Genomic DNA, 21308 nt, shown 5'->3' with positions numbered 1-21308 from the left:
TGGGCTGAATGGATGGAGGGCAGAGCTGGCATTGACCACCCTCAGCCAGCTTCCATATCATCCTTCGAGGCTGTGGTCCCATGTGATAATCCCAGAAGTGCTGCTTCTGTGTCATCCCATTTGGGAAGTGCTGCACAATGCCACATGGTGTTTTAAAGTGTGAGCCATGGTACCATCACCGGTGTTGTCTCTGAGAGGCTGTTTCATGGAGCCTCTAGAGCCCACAGAGAGGTGAAAGGATGCTATCTTAGTAGCCCTGGGGCACAGTCCTGAGGGGACACTTGTGCATGCACCCCTGGTGGTAGTTGGTGCTAATGAAGGGATGTGGCTGGGAGATTGGTTGGAATGGGGGATGGGAACAATTGACCTGCACCCAGGGAGCCCATCAGAGGTGGTTGGGGAGGGAGCATGAAGGTCAGCTGTGGAGAACTGCTGAGGCCTCAGCTGCTGTCTCCCTCATTCCCTGCTAACCATGGGAGTGAATTACTGTCTTCTTCAGTTGTTTAGCTATTTTACTGATGGCAGCTGAGTCCTCCTTTGTGCTGGGTATTGGCTGTGCAGTGGTTAGCACTCAGCTAGTACTGTGCTGTGTGTGTCCTTGCAGTGGGTGTGAACAGACGTACAGCTTTAACAGGACCAGTGGGTAGCCTGTCCTGTGCGCTCTCACCTCCACCTCTCCAGTTGTTGCAGTAGCTAAGAATGGTGCTGTGTCCTTGGAAGACAACTTCTGTTCCTCAGGACTGCTCTTTCAATCTGGGTTAAAACTTGATTTGATTATGAAAAAGGTGTTTCAGATTCAGCCACCCCATCTGCTGTGGTGATGCCCTGGCTTCCCTTTGCACTGTGCTCTGAGACATGTCGGTGGATTTCGTGGGATTCTTCTGGTTGTATAGTTTGCTAGGAGCAGAGTGGCTGGTGGAACGCTAGGTCTGGCTTCCCTGGCAGGATAGGAGCTGGAGGGGAATGGGAGCCTTCTAGGGTAGGGCAGTTGTGAGCAGGGGCCTCCCTAGAAGATCCCCAGCAGGTAACTTGGGCTGTGGCCCAAGCTAAGGCTGCTTAGGTTGCTGGAATTAAGAGAGTGCTGGAATCAGGACCCAGGAGGTATAGACATTGCAGTCTGAACTCCCACAAAGGTGTCAGTTAGGCACTGGTAGATGTTTAAAGAGGACAGAGGAACCAGGCATTGTGCACACCTGAACCCCAGCACTCTTGGGGGCTGAGGCAGAAGGATCTCAAGTTTAAGCCCAGCCTAGGTAATTTAGCAACTTCCTGATACTTTGTCTCAAAAGGGCATATAGTTCAGTGCAAAGGTCTTGTTCAGTCCCCCAGTATGGGGAAGGAGGGAAAGAAAGACAGAGAGAGAGAGAGACAGAGATACAGAGACAGAGACAAGAGACAGAGAGAGAGAGAGAATGAGAATCTTTCCTACAGCTTCTCTTCCCAGGCCTCCAGCTCCTCTGTACCCCACCCTCAGGAAGCTCTTCTGGGTTGGGCCAGGGTTTCTTCGAGGTCTAGGGTTGCTTGGTACTGAGCACTTAGCCACACCAGAGTGTGATAATTGGTGCTGCACAGGAAGGAGGGCTGCCCTAAAATGAGTGTAGCTGGTCCTGGCCCAGCCTGGGGTCATTTGTGTTGCCTGTGGTGGGTCTGAGCAGCTGGGCAGCACTTTTACCTTTTTTGAGCTAAGAGGTGGAGCCTCCCCATTCTTCCTGAGCCCTCCATCTGATGCGGGCCCAAAAGCTGAGCGTCTAGCTTACCCAGCATGGTCCTCTGTCTTTGCCTTGTGATGTTTGTCACTAAAGGGACAGGCAGCACCTCTATCCCTGCCTCTGGAGTTTGTAACTTCTGACTTTTGCCTTGAGTTTGGGATTTGTTCCCACACGCATGATTCTTCCGTCCCTAGCATACTCCTTGGCTTTTCCTGGTCAGAACCCTTGCATAAACTGGTGTTGATTTCCCTGGCTGAAGCCAAATGCCCCTGATGGGACAACATCCTCTTACTCGTGTCACACTCTGGGTGTCTCCCACATGGACATTGGGACTTTCTATACCCATGCTGATCGGGGTTCAGTTAGTCACCTGGTTACACAAGGCAAGCCCGTCAGTGGGTTGCTGTGTAAGACACTGGTCTTCAAGGGTCACTCTGCTGCCTTGACCGTGCCCAGTGATCTCATGGAGGCCTTTCCTAAATGATGTGGGCTGTGTGGGTTAGGTTAGAAACTAGCATTGGTGAGAAGCTCCTTTGTGATTTTCTTCTCCTAGAAAGAGTGATAGTTGATATCACTGATATAGGGATAGTTTATTAAAAAGAAATGTAAACTTCATTGACTGTGGTGAAGTATTATTATTAAATTCTGTTTACAAATGTGCCCTGTCCCCCGAGTTATGTCTTTTGAAAGAATTCAAAGCATTTGTAGTTTGAAAAGTTAAGTTTAGCAGGTTTTTAAAAGAAGTAATTTTTAATTATGGGTAAAAAATTATGGGTAAAAAAGAAGTAATTTTTAAACATGTCAAGGGAATAACATCATGTTACCTCCATGTTGATTAGTTTCAAAAATTATTTCATAGCTGGGTGTGGTGGCACAGGCCTATAATCCCAACACTTGGGAGGCTGAGGCAGGAGGATTGCCATGAGTTTGAGGCCAGCCTGGACCACACAGTGAGACCCTGTCTCAGAAGAACAAAATAAAATAAAACTTTAAAAAAATTACTTCGTGAACTTTCTTGGTCTCTATTTCATTTTGCTATTTTGAAGCAAGTAACATATTGTTTAAACTAATACTATTATATATTTAAGTAACAAAATACCACTGTTTTGAAATAAATTCTGGATATATCACTTCAACCTTAAACATCTCTGAAACTTATATTTTAAGGATATATTTTGAAACTTGGTCACACTTTAGCACCAGTGTGTTTGCCTATAGTTTACTAAACTGATGTACACACTTTTTGCAGTGTCACCATTTACAAGTATTAGTAAATATGTTGATATTTGTATTTCTCCTACTTTCTTGGTGTAAAGGAGTGCAGTATAATCTGATCTGCACTTTTTTTCCCTGTGTACTGGTTTGTCCTGGAGCTGGTTCCTTATCGGCACAGGTGAGCGGACTTTGCTCACAGTTCCTCCAAGGCTTACTAGTCTGCAGGGTCCAAGGGGAGTCCTGGTTGGTCTCTCTGTGGCCAGTGCTGGTAATTCTGGGTGTTTTGAAACATATCACAGCCTTCCTTTGAGAAACAGGTATCTACTTTAATGAAAATAGCTTCAGAACACCAAAGCCACCCACAGGTTGTGTTTTTTTTTTAATATGGTATACATTAAAAATATGCTGTTATTCATATAGTTGAGATCTTCTGTGTAGCATATTAGGTTCATGTTTCATGTAGGATGTCAAGTTTCACGTAGAAGTTTTGAGTAACTGACATTTGTTTGGTTTTCTCTCAGATGTCATCTATCCGCACCCAAATACTTCTGCAGAAAAAGCCAGAAATGTCCTAGCTGTGGAAACTGTTCCTGGAGAACTGGTGGGAGAACAAGCAGCAAACCAGCCAGCGCCAGGACACCAGAATCCCATTAACTTCTACTCTTTGAGACAGTGGGGCAGTGAACTCAAGTGAGTGGCACATGGCATAGGAAACTGAAAAAGGATTATTTCTGATAACACACATCACAACATATGTGTTTATATATGAAATTATAAAACCATTGTACACTTGAGAGGGTTCTTTGTCTTTTACAGTGTATTTTCCCATGGCCCATTTTTTTTTTTTTTTTTTTTATAAGTGTTTCTGTTCTGTGGCTCATACCTTGCCAAACATCATCGTGCTTATGGTTTAATTTAAATGCTTGAGTCTGAGATAAGTCCTGTGGTTGATGTTTTCAGAGGTGGAAATTGGCTGACATCAAGTGTGTTTAAGGCCACAGAGCTCGCAGGGCCAGTGCTGGGGCTTCTCGCCCAGAGGGTCTTGCCCACCCGATCTTTGCACTCTAGGCTGGCCCAGGCCTCTGCTGTAGATTTCCATTCTCACTTGTGGTTGGGGCAGTTAGAATGGAGGTTTTGTTAAAAATGTATTTGTTCTTAAAGAAAAACACCCTTTTAAAGATATAATTCACATACCATATAACCCGTCCACTTAAAATATGCAATTTAGTGGTTTTCAGCGCATCCACAGAGTTTTGCAACCATTACCACATTCCATTTTAGAACATTCTCATTGCCCCATAAAGAAACTCCACACTTTTTAGCAGTTGCTTTCTATTTCTCCTACTTTCTTTGCTTCCTTCCCACCTTTAGCCCTAGGCAACCCCTGATCTACTTCCTGTTGTTTATTCTGGACATTTCATATGAATGGAATCACATGAGACCTTTTAGATCTGGCATTTTTCAGTTAGCACGTGTTCAAGGTCTTTCCATGCTGTAGCATGTCAGTACTGTACTTCCTTTCCCTTAATGGCCAAATGATATTTCCTTATATGGCTGTGCCATGTTTTGTTTATCCATTTATCATTTGGACAGTTGAATTGTTTCCACTTTTGACTATTACCAGTAATCCTGCTGTGAACCCTCATGTACATTTGTTGTGTGGACATATTTTATTTCTCCTGGGTATATGCCCAGCTGTGAGATTGCTGGAACTCATGGTAACTCTATGCAAAACCTTTTGAAGAACTGCCAGACTGTTCCTCAGTTGTACCATTTGACATTGCCACTGATGGTATATACAGGTTCTCCTTATCCTTACCAGTGCTTGCCTTGATCCTAGCCATCCTGCACGGCACTGTGGCATGGTTGGCTCTGACACTGGTGTCCCATTGTGGTTTTGATTTGTATTTTCCTAATAACTGATGACGTTGAACATATTTTCATGTACTTACTGGCCTTTTGTGAGTCTTCTTTGGAGCAACATCTATTCAGACTGTTGGCCCGTTTTTAATTGGATTAGCTAATTTTTAATTAGCTGTGTGCATTCTTTGAATGGAAGTCTTTGAAACAGTCTACTTTATAGTTACAGAACTTTAGTCTGGTGTAGAAGATGGGGATGAGTGGAAGGGTTGTATGCTGATATGTTGTGGGACTTAGAGGTTTCTTACACTGCTGCAGGGCCCAGCCAGTGACCAGGATGCAGGCCAGGCAGCTGCACTGCAGAACTCAGATGTTCAAGGTATCCAGAAACACATCAGGAGGTAGCCTCTTCCCTTTAATCACTTTCCCTTTTGTGTATGTCTTTATGGTGTTCATGTGCTTTTAGTTCTTCAGACCTGGGTTTCTATTGGAACTGGGTAGGATGTGGTCTGGGCCAGACCTAAGAAGACTGGCACTGTGAAGGAGAGTGCTGTGGGGCTCTGACCAGCAGACCTACGATGCTCCAGCCATGTTCTGCTGTTCTCTCCTCAAAGCCTGTGGAGTCAGGTTCACTTGTCTGACACTGAGATTCTCCGAGTGTGGCTTCAGTCAGTTCCTTGGGTGGCTATTTCCCTGAATTCTTGCTGTCCGCACCTCTGTGTTCTGGCCATTTGCTGACTTCTGCTTCACCCCACTTCTGCACTATGCCCATCTGCTCAGTCTGACCATCTCATCTGGTTGAGCCCAGCTTGCTCACTGTGCCTGTGTGTTCAGTGTACCTTGTCTCATGAGGTTGCATCCCACTCACTTTCCAGTACCCAGGGGCAGGGGTGGAAGCAGCAAAGTGCCCCCACTTGCACCTAGAGCTGCACGGTCCCCTGTGTTATGACACTTGCTTCTCAGCAAAGAAATGAGTCTCTGCTCCCCAAAATGCCAGAAAACCATGAGAAGGCCCTCCCTGCATTTTACAAGTTGAAAAGCTGAGGCCTAGAGAGATAAAGTGATTGCCCAATGCCCTGGGGCAAGTGTGTGGCAGAACTGAAAAGCACACCCAAGTCTCCTCCACCTTTGCCTAACATATTTGGAGGACTATGGATTTGCCAGGTTTTTGTTCCAGAGTAGCCTTTTCTGCCTTCAGAATTAGGTACCAGAGGAGCCTTTTCTGCCTTCAGAATTAGGTAAAGGAATGAGGCAGAGACAGACTGCTTGCTTTCTGTGTCCTTGAGCTTAGGATGAGTTTTGAGTGCTGCTGCCAAGGAAAGGGAGCACATGTCATTTTGGCATGTGACAGCTGACAGAGCATGTTCAGAGTTGAGCATCACTGGGGCTACCACCTATCAACCCTATTTTTGTAGTGTGGCACAGGGATAAGAGCCAGGCTCCCCGAGTTGAGTGCCAGCCATACCTCTTGGTAGTTGGGTGTGGTGGACAAATAACATTCTTGTGCCTTCATTTCTCACTTATAAAACAGGGTAGTCATTGTTTGGGCTTCATGAGGTTGAATGTTGATGATGGGCCAATAGTGCAGAGTGATCAGAACGATGGCTGGCACTGAGTGAGTGGGAAGTAGGGTTGGTGGCCATGGTTGGGGGTACAGCTCATAACAAGTGCTCTTTTGCAGGACGACTCTATAGAGACCAAATGTTCATGATGCTGTGTGGATCTTGAATGTTTATGGTATTTGGCTTTTCTTTTGTTTATCTTTTTGTTTGTGACATGCAATATGAAGGTTTAAATAAAATGTTTTGGATGCCTGGGGATACTTTTATTTTTTTCTGCCCTGGGGATGGAACCCAGGGCCTGCACATACTAGGCAAGTGCTCTGCCATGAGCTATGTTGCTAGCCTGGAGATATTGTAATGACCTTTGAAATAGTGAAAGTATTTTATCTCTATAATTTAGAAGAATTATTCAAAAGTTATGTGTGTCTTTTTTAATGGATTCTAAACAGTACCCAAGTTGAGCATAGTTAGGGCTGAAAGGAAAATTGAATGCTCATATTTTCTTTATCAGTAGCTGAAGCTTTGTTATGAAATTGTCCTCATGAGCTGACTCTGAATTCCCTCTGGGCTGTGGTCCACACTGGCTATATGAGACTAAAGGGCCCTGTGAGCTGCTGCCTGGCTGAGCTGTGGACTCCCCAGGATTCAGCTGGGTTTGTTCCTGACCAGCTGATGCCTGTTATACCTTGTAATTATGTAATTCAATGAAATACTTAGCACACTCAGTATGAAAATGAATCATTTGTATGAAAAGTAAGTCAGACAGGCAAAATTAGTAAAAATGGGTCACTAAAAAAACTGTTCTGTGGGTGACATAGTGGTGAAAAAATCAGAGAAGACTGTTACTAAATGTCTGTGAGATTCCGTGCTTATGTTGTTTCTAGTTGTAAGTCTCTGTTCACTTTTAAAAGAGAAGCAACACCAAATTGAAACAGCACAGGGATGTCTTTTTTTAGCTTGTGGGTTTATTTATTTATTTATTTATTTTTTTCAGACAGGGTCTCATTATGTAGTTCAGGCTGACCTTGAATTCTCCATGATCCTCCTGCCTCATCCTCCCCAGTGCTTAGATTACAGGTGTGTGTCACCATGTCTGGCTGCATGAGGATGTCTTGTATGATATATGCAGGAAGGTGATGGACAGCAGTTGGTAACACCACATGCAGAGGCCTGGCAGGCAAGAGCTCAGTCACATGTCCCTTTATAAGTATGTGGGTTTTAAATTCAGTTGTTTCACTTGTTTTCCTATTTCAATGACTTCATATAGCCAGCACGTGTCCAGATCATATCAGGTAGGAAAACTAGGCCTTTTGTGACCTCTGCTGGTCCACGTGCATCTGAGAGTGCAAGTGGAGTAAGAATGCAGTGTGGGAGGCATGCCTGCCTTGGCTGCAGCAGGGCTGAAGCAGTGACAGTGCCTGTGTGGCATGGGTTGGGCTGGTGTGTGCCTGGTGGCTCCTGGATCATGCTGACCACTGGGTGGGGTCACAGAAAGGCTGTGCTCTTTGTGATCAGTCTGGGCTTTGGAGCCCCCAGGACTGCACTTACTAGCTGTGTGTTACAGAGCTAGTCTCTTGGCTTCTCTGGGTTTCCTGTCCTCTGTTGTAAGTGGCACACATGAGTAAGGATGTCTTGCAGTGCCTAGCTCGCTGCTGGAGCTGGTGCTGGTGTTTGGTGGCTGTGTGATCTGGTCTTACAGGCGCTACTGCTCATTGTTAGCCAGGCTCCTTGACCTGGTGAGTTGGGGGAGGGGATGCCTGCTGTGGGCAGAGGCCCCATTGTTGTACCCTGTCCCCCTTCCTCACTGGCCTCTCCTGGGCCCCTGCTTGTACTGCTGTTTTCTGACTTTGTTTTGCTTCTCTCCTGACACCTAGGCTTGGTAGCATTTTTAGTAATGATTTGTGTGCATGGCTGCTGTCCCTAGGAGTCTAACAAGGGCTCTGCTGTCTGGGACACAGCTCGTGACTTAGCTCTTTAGCCCCAAGAGGCACAGCTGAGGGTCTAAGCTAGTCTAAAGCAGGCACCAGATATGTGATGAATTTGGGGAAGTAATTCGTGTCCGGTGCTGTGATGTCATATTTATTTGTATTTTCCTTGTAAGATACAGCTTGATGTTTGCCAAGAAAGACAAAGAATGTAGTCAGGCTGCTTCCTCGAAGGGAAATTTTCAGAGCTGTGTCTTGGGGAGGGAAGTATGAAGGAAGGATGTGGTCTGGCCTGTGGAATCACCGTGCCTTCTCTGGCATTGGAGCCCCATCCTCCCTCATGGCTCCTGGCACACATGTGGTCAAACTTGGTGGTTCTCTTCAGCAGTCCTCTGCTTCTGGATTCTGTCCATGCACTTCCGGACCATTTCACTGGAAAGGCCACTGTTGCATGGAAATCACTGTGGTTGTCAAAAAGGCCTTGGCTCATGGACACAGAGGCTGTAACCACAAGTGGGATGTACAGTCACTGATCCAACCTGGGAAACTAGGCTCAGAGCACCTCAGTGCCTCCTGTGGATGCCTGAGGGAGTGCTTGGTGCAGGTCTCCTGTTGTGTTTCCAGTTGGGAGCTGGGGAGCGGGTCTGTATGCAGGTACTGCTGTCTTGGGTCCACCTGTTGCTTGGTGGTTGCAGGGGCCCTATGCCCAGTGGCCTGAGTCATTCTCCTCCACTCCTTCTGCCTTTTAGAGGCTGTTGCTGCTGTCAGCTGAAAGTCAAGTTGCTGGACATGCTGTTGAATGTGGCCTTCGTGCCAGCCTGGTCCAACTCCTGCAGCCTCCTTTGTGACAGGCCCACTATATATCTCTGTTTCCAAATGTGCAGTCCCCTCCAGGGCCCTGTGCTGGGAGAGCACTCTGCCTTTCTTTCTCTTGCTTGCCCCGCTCCTGTAGGAAGCCATCCTAGTCTTCCCACTCCTCACTGCAGTGCTTCCTCACGTCCTTGCTCCCATCTGCACTTGCTGCATTTCCATGCCTGCTTGTCTGTGATCCGTCTTCATGGGGAGCAGGAGCTGCATGGCTATCTGCCATGCCCTGGGGCTTCCCCAACTCTGCACACAGTGGCTTGCAAGTGGGGGTCACATGCCCCTGAGCATGAGTGGTGAAGGCTCCGTGCATTCCGGGGCCCCTTGGTGCTGTGCATGTGGGTTAAAGCACTCACTTTCACTGGGCTGAGCTCAGGTGTTGATAGGCCTGGTTCCTTCTTAGGGCTCTTGGAGAACCTGTGCTGGCCTTTCCAGCTCCTGGCAGCCTTTGGGCTTTCAGGAATGCAGCCACTCCACTCTGACCTCTGCCTCCTTGCTCAGACTGCCTTTTTCTCTCCTGCAGCCAGGTGTCCCTCTGCCTCCTCTGAGAATGATTCTCAGCCTCCTCTGAGAATGACTCTTACAATTACATTGAGGGCTTGGGCTGGGGCACAGCTCAGTGGTAGAGTGTTTTCCTGTGTATGCAAAGCCTGGGTTTGCTCCCCAGACTGCTCCACCCCACCTCCACACCCCAAAAAGTGCCTGCTCAGGAACCCAGCACATTTCCCTGTCTGAGGTCCATAAGCAGGGTCCCTTGGCCCTGTGAGAAGACAGGTGCAGGTTCCGGGGATTTGGAGGTGGGTACCATGGTGGTAGGTGTGGTCCATCTCCCACTTCTCTCCCTATTTCTGCTCTTTCACCTTCTCAACCTCCCCTGGAAGGTTGAGGCCTGCTGTGGTGTGGGACGGAGGCACTGCAGCAGGCACATGGCTCCTGCCTTTGAGACCTCTGCCTACTGAGAGCTCTGCTCCCTCCCTCATGGGATGCTGAGGGTGCCTAGTTCCTCTAACCTAGAACTTCCACCTGCCAGCATCACCATTTGGCTTTCTTAGGTGTGTTTCTGTGCTGAATTGTGAAGTGTGTGTGCTTGTAGAAAGGAAGACCACCCAGTGCTGAGGGTGTGGAGGGTGTGAAGTGAGAGCCTCTCTATGTCCATGCCCTAGAAGTAGAGTTCTGTGGGATGCATCTTGAGAGAACTATGCTCATGGCACAGGAGGGTCCTGCAGTAACACTGCTTCAGTGTCCATTGACTTTAGTGACTTAGAAGTCTCTGCATCCACCGTGTCATAGAGCCCTGCTCTTGCCTGCAGGGGACAGAAGAGGGCTGGCAGTGGTGAGGCTTCTGGGGCCACCTGCTGTGTCCCTTTGGAACCCTCTGTCACTAGTTTAGAGTAGCTTTTTAGTCCCTGTCAGGCCTCCTGTTATACAGAGTTCAGTTTCTTTGACCACAGCTTGTAACCTGAGAGGGTTGAGAAGCCTGTCTGGTTAGTGAACCAGGGGTGGCCTGCTCCTCTTTAGCCTGCAGGAGCCTAGCAAACCCACCTCTGCCTCAGTGGTATCTCCACTGAAAAGGTTGCTGCCTGAGGCTTAGTAGTGCCAGGAGAGATTTAATTGAATTCTCTCTGATTATTAGGGTTCAATTGCATACTGAATACTTTGTTAAACTGCAGAAATCCACTTGAAACCTTTGGATGTGGGGGAGATTTTCTTAGTGATGATGCAGACAGCTGGTGATGGTTTAGCAAGGCTCAGGCTGCAGACTGCTGCTGTGGGATGCTGTGTTGCTGCCAGCAGTACCTAACTTCCTGCCTAGGGTCAGAGCAGCTAAGTGCTTATTGGACATAAGTACAAAGCCTGGAGAGCAGTCAGAGCTCTCTTAAAGTCAAACGGGTGTGGGAGGTTTGGAGAGTAGGCACTGTGGAAGAACAGCCTTGGATACCAGCACCAAGAATCCTGTGTTCAGGGCTGTGGCCTGAACAGATCAGACCCCTGGGCCCTGCTTTGCCACTGCTCAATGGCATGGGTAGCAGGCTTGTGCTCAAGAGTTTGCATCACCATAACCCATGTTGACAGTTGCAGAACTGGTTTCACCACATCCTAGCTCACCTAGGGCTCAGTTCAGCACTGTCCTCCACTTATGGAGGCTTTTGCTTTGAGCCTAGTCACCATTTCCAGAGCTTAGCAAGTGGTACTGCACCCCATGCCACCCACCAGCTGTGGGCGAGAGTGTGGGTTTGTGCAAGCAAGCTTGTGACAGACTGAAACTGCAGAACCTTGGTGGGGAAAGCGTGTATCTTTCTTCCTGCTCAGGCTGTGTGTGTGTCTTCACCACTTTCATTTCTCCTTCCGGTGCTCACTCTTTGAGAACCAGAGCAAGGGCACAGTTTGGAGCCCAGGGAAATGAAAGGAGAATTTGCTCCTTAGAGGGACACGGATGATCATTCACACTGCATGGAAGCTTTCTGCCGTGAGACCCTTACCGTAGGTGGGGGTCCTGAAGCTGGTGTGGTAGGACCAGAAGTGTCAGTGCTCAGGAAGCAGCAAACCAGTTGTGTTAAAAATGAACAGAAGTAGTTGGAGCATTTGTGAGCAATTTACTTTCCTTCCAGAGCAGCTATTCTGAAATAGTTTTCCCCACAGGTCTATGATGTTTGTAAAGCCAGCATTCAGTATCTTGGGGACTGACTTCTTGGGGGCTGCAGTTGACCCGTGCCTCTCTTTGCAGGGATAGCTTGGTGCCAGGCACTAGAAGGGCTTAGGAAGCAACTGGCATGTGTAGGATGTGTGCTTTGTCTGTTTGCCAGCTCCCTCTTAGTCTTAAGTCTGTGACGTTAAGAAAATACCTGCCAGGTTTTACACAGGTGTAATCATCTGGTTCTGGGGACTCTTTGTTAAAGCAGAAGATTGTACCTTTGTATATTGTTATGGCAAGCTGAGAACTTGTTGTAAAATTTCTTTGCATTCTTGTAATTTTTTTTCCTTTTTGGGTAGTTTTGGATCAGATCCAGGGCATTAACACTGAGCTACATCCCTAGTCCTTTTAAAATTTTATATTATGAGATAGGTCTTGCTAAGTTACCCAAGCTGGTCTCCAATTTGTAGTCTTCCTGCCTCAGCCTCCCACCGTGCTGAGATTACAGATGTGCACCAGTTCACCTGGCTTTACTCTGTCTTTTCAACTCAGGGAGCTGCTGGGCTTCTCCAGGGCCTCCCTTGCCTGGCCCCTGGCCTGGAAGCTACCTCTAGGCAGTGGCCTGTGGCAGTGGTGGGGCTCACTTCCCTTGTTTTCCCTCTCTTGGGGTTCACTGTCCTGAGCTGCATGAGAGCCAGTGTCTGAAAACCAGTGTTTCCGAGATTTTGTTCCTTTTTTTTAGTTTTCAGGAGGGTGAGTAAATCTAGTCCCTATTATTCCATCTTCACTGGAAACAGAATCCCAACCCAGTTTTTAAAACTTCTAATGAAATATTGTGGCCCACAGGTTAATATATAGTATTTGGATTGCTTGGATAGCCACTGCCCATATTTACAATTTTGTCATATTTCTGCTGCATTTAAAAAACAAAGTAAAACACTATAGTTATAGTTAAAATTCTCTCTTCTTGATCCTCCTCTCTTGATCGTTACAGAGAGGTAGTCAGTAATCTATATTTGATGATTATTGCTCATGTGTGGATTTTAAAAATAGTTCTACTGCATATATATATATATATATATATATATAGTCTATTAATAATGTTAGCATGTACATTTAAAACAGTATCATTCTGTACCTGTCATTTCTCAGTTTTCTTTTCTTTTTCATCAGCATTCAGAAAATCTCTCTGCCTATGATACATACAGCTTTACCTGGAATGTGCATCGTCCCAGGATGAGAAGCTTGATGTGTTGTGCACTTTGGGTGACCCATACCCCTAGAAGAGTACCTGGTATAGAGCAGGCACTTGTTAAATATGTGTTGAATGAGTTCATCTTTAGGGCTATGTAGTATTTTTTTCAATCAGATTTTATTGGTCCTTTTTAGGTATACATAATGATTATATTCAATATAGAGAATTTATACTTGTATATGATATAATTTATTTCTTTTATCCCCCTTGTACTCCCTTCAATCTCTCCTCCCCTCCCCACTTACAAAAGCTTTGTTTCCATTTTTTCTTTCTTTTCTCATTTTAAAAAACTTTTTAGAGTTATGTAGGATTTGATTGTTTACATATAGTACAGTTCATCTGTTGAGGGATGTGTAGGTAATTATCTTTTTTTTTTTTTTTCTAATATGAACAGTGCTGCAGTGGATGTACTTGCTTATGTTTCCCTGTGTACATGTGTAAGAATTTCTTTTAGGAAATTATAGGATCCTAAGGTAGAAGCCTCTTCAGCTTTACTCTATATTCCTGGAATTATTCTTCATGCCAATAGTACCAGTTAACACTCATAGCAATATATAAGAGTTACCATTTCTTCATATCCTTATCAACGTTTAGTATTACCACATCTTTTAATTTTTGCCAATCCTACATATATAAAATTGTGTTTTGTTTTACTTTTCTTTATTTTTATTTTTTGCCCCCTTTTCCCCTTTCTTGAGACAAAGTCTCACTATGTAGTCCAGACTGGTTTAAACTTGCTATGTAGCCCAGGCTGGTCAAGAGTTTGCAATTTTCCTGCCTCAGCCTTCTGAGTGCTGAGATTACAGGAGTGTGCTGCCATGCCTGGTTTACTTTTTCTTGTTTTTCAATAACACATGTCTTCTTTCCTGCTAGGAATTCAATGTCTTCATTCCGTCCTGGGAGAGGCCATAATGATAGTCGGAGGACTGTGTTTTATACCAATGAAGAGTGGGAACTGGTAGATCCACCTCTGAAGGACCTGGAGGAGTCTGTGGTACAGGAGGAAAGGAAGAAGCAGATACCCGAGGGAAGCAAAGGTACAGACATGTTTCTGTTCTGTCACTCTGTCCTTCTGTTAACTGCCAGTGGCCTGGAGACTCTTTACTGGCAGGGGTGTCTGGCAGCATCATCTGTGTGGGATGTAAAGCAATAAAGCTTGAAAAATAAGAAATAAATAGCTGTGCACCCCAGTGGTTGTGGAGCTTTTTAAGGAGGTAGAGCACCTGGAAGTCATGCTTCTCTATGTGGAAACTGGTTTAAAAGCTGTTTGTAGAAGTTTGAGACATACTCAAAAGAGGAGAACATAGTGTCCTCAGTTTTAGTTACACATTGAGTTACCTTTCTAGTACTGCAACAAATACTCGAGGAAAGTTGGCTTACAAAAAATTTTACTTTGGCTCCTGGCTTTGGACGTTTTAATCCATAGCCAATGGGCAATGGAGTCTGGTGGGAGTGCATGCAAATCAAAGCCATTTTTCTCCTGGCCAGAAAGCAAGAGAGAGGAGGGGCGGGGCCCAGGGTCTGAAGGTCACCCACCAGGTCCTTTCTGTCCAGTTTCCACCTCTTCTGCAGCCCAGGATGGGGACCAGGCCTTCCACATGGGCCTCTGGGCTGTGTGGAATCCAGGCTGTGGCACCCAGCACCCTGGCTTCCACAGCTTTGAACTATGGCCTCTCTTACTCCGTCTGTTTCTCTTCTAAGCACCTCTTTTTTCCTGCACTTACCTCAACGGAGTTATTCGTTTTAAAATTAATTTTATTGGCACTTTTTTGATATGCAAAATGATCATATTTGTCCTAGGGAGTTTGTACCTGTACATAATATATCTTGATTCTTTTTTTCCCCATTCCCCTCCCCTCTCTTTAATCCTTCTCCTCCTCCTTATCAACAGAATCTTTGTTTCTATTTTTCCTTCTTTTTCTTTTCTTTTTCCCTTTCCCTTCCTTCCTTTTCCTCTTCCCCGTCCCTTGTTCTACTTCCTATTTGAACATTTTCTTCTTACTTCCCAATATCTGTCATCCATTTTAGTCCTTATTGACAGCAGGGTTATATTAAAGTAACTTCTAGACAGCCATTCATTGCATTTGTAAATACTTTAGTAAGTATTCCTTTTTTAAAATTGTATTTATTTTTTTGATGGCACTGGGGACCTTTGCACTGAACTGCATCCTCAGACCTTTTTACTTTTTTGAGATAAAGAGTCTTGCTAAGTTGCCTGGACTGGGCTCAAACTTGTGATCCTTCTGTCTTAGCTTCCCAGTGGGTTGAGATTGCAAGTGTGTGCCCGCCTACCCGGCTTTTAATAGCTGTCTCTAAGATATAATGACTCTAAAAGAATTATAAATACAGCTTCATTATTACATCTAAAAACAGTTATAGTAAATCTTAATATGACCTAATTCCCAAAATCCTTAAATATCCTTTAAAAACAATTTTAATGTATTTATTTTTATTTTATAATTTTTATTTCTTTATTTTTATTGGTACATGTTTGTAGTACATAGTGATTGCTTTCATTTTGGGAGTAGCACGTCTTCTTTCTACTTCTGGTTCCCTTCTCTTCCCTTCCTTAAATGTCTCCTGATAAGTTTATTCAAATGAGGATCTAAACGAAGCCCACACATTGCATTTAATGACAGTTCTTCTTACCTCTCTTGCTGTTTTGTTGTATTTTGTTTGTGATGTTGAGGATTGAACCTAGGGTCTCACTCATGCTAGGCAAGTGCTTTACCACTTTTCCAGGCTTCTTAAAAATTTTCTTGAGACAAGATTTACCAAAGTTGCCCAGGCTGGCCTCAAACTTGTGACCTTCCTCCCTCAGCCTCCCAGGTAGCTGGATTACAGTTGTAGCTCCACACCTGGCTTCTTATGTCTCTTGTCAAAACACCTTGCTGTCTTTTCCCCTTCCTTTCCCCATCGAGTGCTCAGAAACTCAATGGTGATACTGAGGAATTTCCCACCTCTGGGTTTTTCTCACGATATTGGTTGGGGAGCTCATTTAACATACTCCTCTGTCCCTCCCTTTCCTTCATGCTGCAGTTCCAGTTGAAGCTTGGCTAGATTCAGGATTAACTTTTAATTTTGGTAGGAATGTATTTTCTGTGGGGGCGTGAGGTGCTGTGCATTTCCTGTTGCACATATTTGATGCCACAGCATGTTGTTTTTTTCTTTTCCCTTGTCTCAGTTGATTGTGGTTAGGAGCCACAGCTTGACGTGTTCATAAAATTTTCCATCAGTCTTTTGCCTAATGCTGTTAGCAATCTAGATTCATTGATTTATTAAGAGGACATTAATGTTTTAAACATAAAATAACAGTAACTTTGAAATTCTGCCTTATGCTTGATTCTAGTGTGGGCTATGAAAGCCAGGATTTGGGGAAGTCTTTGTTGGGAGAGCAAGTACTGCTGTGATTTCTTTCAGAAAGAAATTGTGTTCCAGGGATCATGATGTGGACTCTGGGTCTGAGGAAATGGTGTACACTGAAGTCAGGTTGAGTCTACTTGGTTGCCTGATGGAGCACCCAGGATGGGGCCACTGTGACCTGGGGCAGCTTCCTGCAGTGGAGGAATGTGGATGGGGAGCTTACTGAGCATGTTATTTCTAGTGGAAACTGAGTAAAATAGAAGTGGGAACTGGGGGGTTCAGTGCCTGAGGAGAGATGAGGAGCTCTCAGCACCCCTTGGAGGGTCTTTTCTCCACTGCCAACAGCCAGCTCCACCTCTGCCCACCCTGTTCCCATTGAGAAGGCACTTGTGTGATTTGTAGGCATTTCTGGAGCTGCCCAAAGAATTAGCCCACCAACTTTCCCATGTTACTCTCAGGAAGTGGATGGCCCTTCCTTGTATTCCTTCCCACCAAGTCAGGAATGTTTAGCTTGATGAACTGTCACAGAGCCAGCACAACATGCGATCAGCATTCACTCAGGTGCTAGCTGCCCCCTCCCCCTTCCAGCCTCTGCCCAACTGACAGCATAGGCATTTGCTTGCTTCCCAGCTTTGTGTAAATTGAACTTGTACAGCACATACCCCTTGGTGTCTCTTGTCTGTATCTTGAATATATATTTAAAGTCATCTGCATTAAAACATATTCAAATCCCACAATATTTTAAAATACTATTTTAAAGAAAAGAATGGGCAAAGTTACATTTTAAAATAGGTGTTCACAATTTAAAAAGGACACATTTGGGTTTTGTTTTGTTTTTATCACAAATTAGCAAAATAGGAAGTCAAGTATCACTGTGTCTGAGTTTTCTTTTAAGGTGATCACGTGGTAGTTTTCATTTAAGATGATCATGTGCTATGAGTCCAGGGAGGGATCTTATAGGGGCATCATCTCTGATTTTGAGCATGGTGGTTTTTCTCTAGAAGGAGGTGAGGGCAGAGAGGCATCTTAGCCCACCTACATTTTGTGGGTGATGAGTATATATTCCTGGGGGGGTGTGATTTGTGAGGAAGCTTTCTTTTACTGTACTGCCCAGAAGGATGATTTGGCCAGCGCACGGTATGTTTTTTTTTTTGTGTAGGAGTATCTGGCTCCGGATTCCCCTTTGATTTTGGACGTAATCCCTACAAAGGGAAGCGCCCTTTGAAAGACATCATTGGATCATACAAGAATCGGCACAGCAGTGGAGACCCTCTGAGTGAGGGGATGTCAGGTGCTGGCAGTGTCAGGCTGGCCTCTGAGATGCAGCTGCAGGTTCAGAGCCAGCAGGAGGAGCTGGAGCGGCTGAAGAAAGACCTGACCAGTCAGAAGGTAACCATCTTCAGACTTCTGCCTTCCCCACCTCTGCAGTCCCACCTTTAGGAGTATGGCCCATTCATGTTCCCTGTTTCCCAGAAGTGCCTTTCTCTTCAGCTTCACGCTGCCATGGTCACCTTACTGAGCACTGGTGCTCTGTTGGGTGGCTTGTCCAGAAGGGTTTGATTGACAGGGCAGGGATGATCCCTTCCTTATTGGAGGTTGCAAGACTGTGCTGTCTGTACTGTGGCCAGCTGTACAGTGAGTTCTGTGCTTTTTAAACATGGTGTTAGCCCAGAGTTCTGTAATAGTTGTTTAAAACTTTCCACATCCTGTTAAATGGCAATTTCTGAGCTGATCCGACCTAACTTCTTAGCAGTTCGGTGACTCTTAGAGCACAGATTCTCTAATCCCAATTAATACTTGCCAGCACCATTGCTAATGACAGCATGCCCACTGTTTCCTTTTCCTATTATTGTTCTGTATAGACTGTCTTCATGAAGTAAATATTTTTCCTCTTTAGTTCTGATATCTTTCAAGGAGTTTCCAGTAAAGTTTCTGCATTTCCTCAGACTCAAGCAATTGTTCCTTGTGGTGCTATCATAATTTCTGCCTTTTCCTTCCCATTCTCCCCCACCTCACCTTGTCCTCCCCTTGGCTCCCAGGAGCTCGTCCGGCTGCTGCAGCAGACAGTCAGGTCTTCACAGTACGACAAGTATTTCACGAGTGGCCGATTCTGTGAGGGGGTCCCTGGGGCCACGCTGGAGCTGCTCCACCAAAAGGACGATCACATTCTGGGCCTCAGCAGCCAGCTGGAGCGGCTGAGCCTGGAGAAGGAGAATCTGCAACAGGAAGTGAGAACCCTGAAGAGCACGGTTGGCGAGCTCAATGAGCGGCTGGGGATGCTGATGGAGACCATCCAGGCCAAGGATGAGGTCATCATCAAGCTCAGTGAAGGCGAGGGCAGCATGCCTTCCCCCTCCTCAGTGCCAGGCTCCCCACTGGCTGCTCCAGCCAGCAGGGACCAGCTGGAGCTGGACAGGCTAAAAGTAAGAGCAGGGCACTGACTCTGGTTATGGGGACGGGGCTCCTAGAAATGCTACCTCCATCCAGCTCACCCTGGAGGTCCTGGTCTCTGTGAGCTCCTTTGGTGAGACAAAACACTGTGCCTGTTCTTGTTTTTGTGTTTAACAAGTATAACAGGTCTTACCGTTGATTATTAATGTTCCCAATAGCTCCTTTGGGAAATGTGAATGCTGTTGCCACTGCTTAAAGCAGGTTCAGATCTCTTTCCCTGTTTTTTCAGGCAGCTGAGCCTTCCTGTTCTATTTGGATTCCCCTAGGCCCTTGTTATCCCATGGACTTTGTGGAAATGGTCACTTGTTCTGTGTGCATGTACAGTGCACACACACTTGCACAGCCCCCTACAAGGCCTGACAGGCCTGGAGCAGGAGCCTCATTGCTTTAGCTGGTGAAGGGCTAGCCACGAGTGGAACGCAGCTCAGGTGGCTCTGGCAGAAACCTGCACCCTTGAACCCCAGGTAGAAGGGTCTTGATGCTAAGAAAGGAGACAGACCAGCATCCATCTCTGGGCCAACCCTGGGTGAGAAGCAGTGATTTTTCTGTGTCTGACCTATGGTGCTGACAGCAGATGCTATTGGCACACCCAGCCCTGTGGGAGACAGGGGTAGTTGGACTCCCATGCCTGCAGAAAAGCCTCATCATCCAGGGCATAGAGTTGAATGGCCTTGGGCTGCTATAGAGCATCAAGTCCCTCTGGAACCATCTTCTGAGAGGTTTCAGGTAGACAGTTGTCTCCTAGGGCATGAGATAATCGGACAGAGCCCAGGAAGTTCAGCAGATCCCAGTTGCCAGCCCCACTGAGCCCAAAGTATTCCCTACCTGGCTACCTCCTTGTGAGTAACATGGCTCCAGGCATGTTTGCTCCTAGTGGAGTTAGTCCTTGAGGGGCAAAGGATTACAGCTGCTGAGGTCATGTAGTGAGTATGTGCTTCATTCCTTCCACCTCCTTTCATGCACTGCAGCATGGATGCAGAATGGATGAGTGATGAGCAGGCCAGGCGCCTCAAAGGTCCTTCCAAAACGGAGCTAAGGATGTTGGAGTGATAGATAGCAGCATTGTCAGAATGTATAGATGGTCCCCCCTAGTGACCACTTCTCAGTGACAGTACCCTTGGGTGTATGAGGGACAGGACTTGTTAATGAGAAAATCAAAAAAGCCACAAAACCCCAACCTCATACTTTATATTTACATTTACTATAAAATAGCCTTTCCTATTAAAGAGGTCTTTGTTAGTGCTATCAGTAGAAGTTGGTTTTCTTTATGTGTGCAACCTTAACTATTCCTGACCCTAATCATACATCCCACTGAAAGTATTCATTTTGCAAACAAACCTGTGTTCACAGTAGGTGGAGACTATTTCAGAGCCAGGGTTTCCAGACCACGGTGGGCTATACTGGGCAGGAGAGAGGTGTGGGTCACGTTTCCCCAGAAACTGAGCCAGGTGCATGGCAGGGGGTCTCTCTCCGTGGCTGTGGCTCTGCATAGGCCCTAACAGGGTGGATCAGGTTGGACCCTTCCTTCCATTTCCTTTTTGTGGCTTAATAGTTGGGATGTTCAGGGTGAGTAATGAAATAGTTTTCTTGAACATTTCAAGCCTTTGGCTCCAAAATTCCACAACTGTGAGGTCCTGTGGGTGGAGCTTATAAAGAGGCAGTGTTTGCCAGGTGAGTTCCAGGTGGTATGCACGAATCCTGCCTTGGTCAGGACCTCAGGTTTTCTGTCCCTGCACCCTGTACACCTAGTGCATGCTTCCTGTGCAGTGCTGAAAGGCTTGAGAGAGGATTTCAACAGCGGTGTCTTGACACTGTTTCCTCCTTTTCAGGGCTGGACTGCATGGTTGAAGAGGGAGTACTGATTTCTTCTTTGACTTCACATCTAAAGTGGCTAGGTGGAAAATAACATGTATATACTTTTCAAATACATATTTTTATGGAAACAAAATATGTTAAAATATTTTAAATCTAGTTTTAGATATCTTTCTTATTTTTTGCTTTATTGTCAATGGTTGTAGCCTGTACAGTGTTCTGGTCTTTTGAATTTTACTCTTTTTTGTGTGTCTGATAATGGTTACTTCTTGCTTTTGTAATATTCTCAAGTGGGGTCAAAACTTTGATCCTTTTTTTCCCCAGTGCCATCAGGGTCTTGTGTGTGCAAGGAAGGCACTCACCACCTAGCTACTCCCCAGCCCTGTTGTACTTTGCTTTCAGCTTTTCCGTAAGTTTGAACATTTTCAATGGAAAAAAGTTGAGAAGCACCTTCTCTTAAGTGCCTTATAATCATAGGTTGAATTTATTATGTGTAACTTTAGTCAAGGGCTTTTGTATATGTTTATAGCCCTTTTTTTCTTTATATAAAGTACATAAATAAAAATGAGAACCTTAAGAGAATACACAGTTTCTCTACTTTAAAAAAAAAAGAATGTAAAGTATCACTTTTTTTGTACCACCTCAACAAATACCAGTAAT

General features: G+C 45.6%; 1 protein-coding gene across 3 annotated transcripts in view; it reads left to right on the top strand.

Moving 5' to 3' along the window:
- The window catches only part of Tbc1d2b (TBC1 domain family, member 2B), a 62587-nt gene that overhangs the window by 22736 nt on the left and 18543 nt on the right, over positions 1-21308 (top strand). For all 3 annotated transcript variants that reach the window (XM_013518891.1, XM_005393435.1, XM_013518892.1), the window contains exons 3-6: positions 3446-3614; positions 13896-14059; positions 17545-17774; positions 18425-18808. In XM_013518891.1, coding sequence (XP_013374345.1) covers positions 3446-3614; positions 13896-14059; positions 17545-17774; positions 18425-18808 — 947 coding nt within the window. The remainder of the gene's footprint in view (positions 1-3445; positions 3615-13895; positions 14060-17544; positions 17775-18424; positions 18809-21308) is intronic.

Source organism: Chinchilla lanigera, unplaced genomic scaffold (assembly GCF_000276665.1).
Source record: "Chinchilla lanigera isolate Chin_1 unplaced genomic scaffold, ChiLan1.0 scaffold00049, whole genome shotgun sequence".
Taxonomy (NCBI): domain Eukaryota; kingdom Metazoa; phylum Chordata; class Mammalia; order Rodentia; family Chinchillidae; genus Chinchilla; species Chinchilla lanigera.
This window is presented reverse-complemented; position numbering and strand designations above follow the sequence as displayed.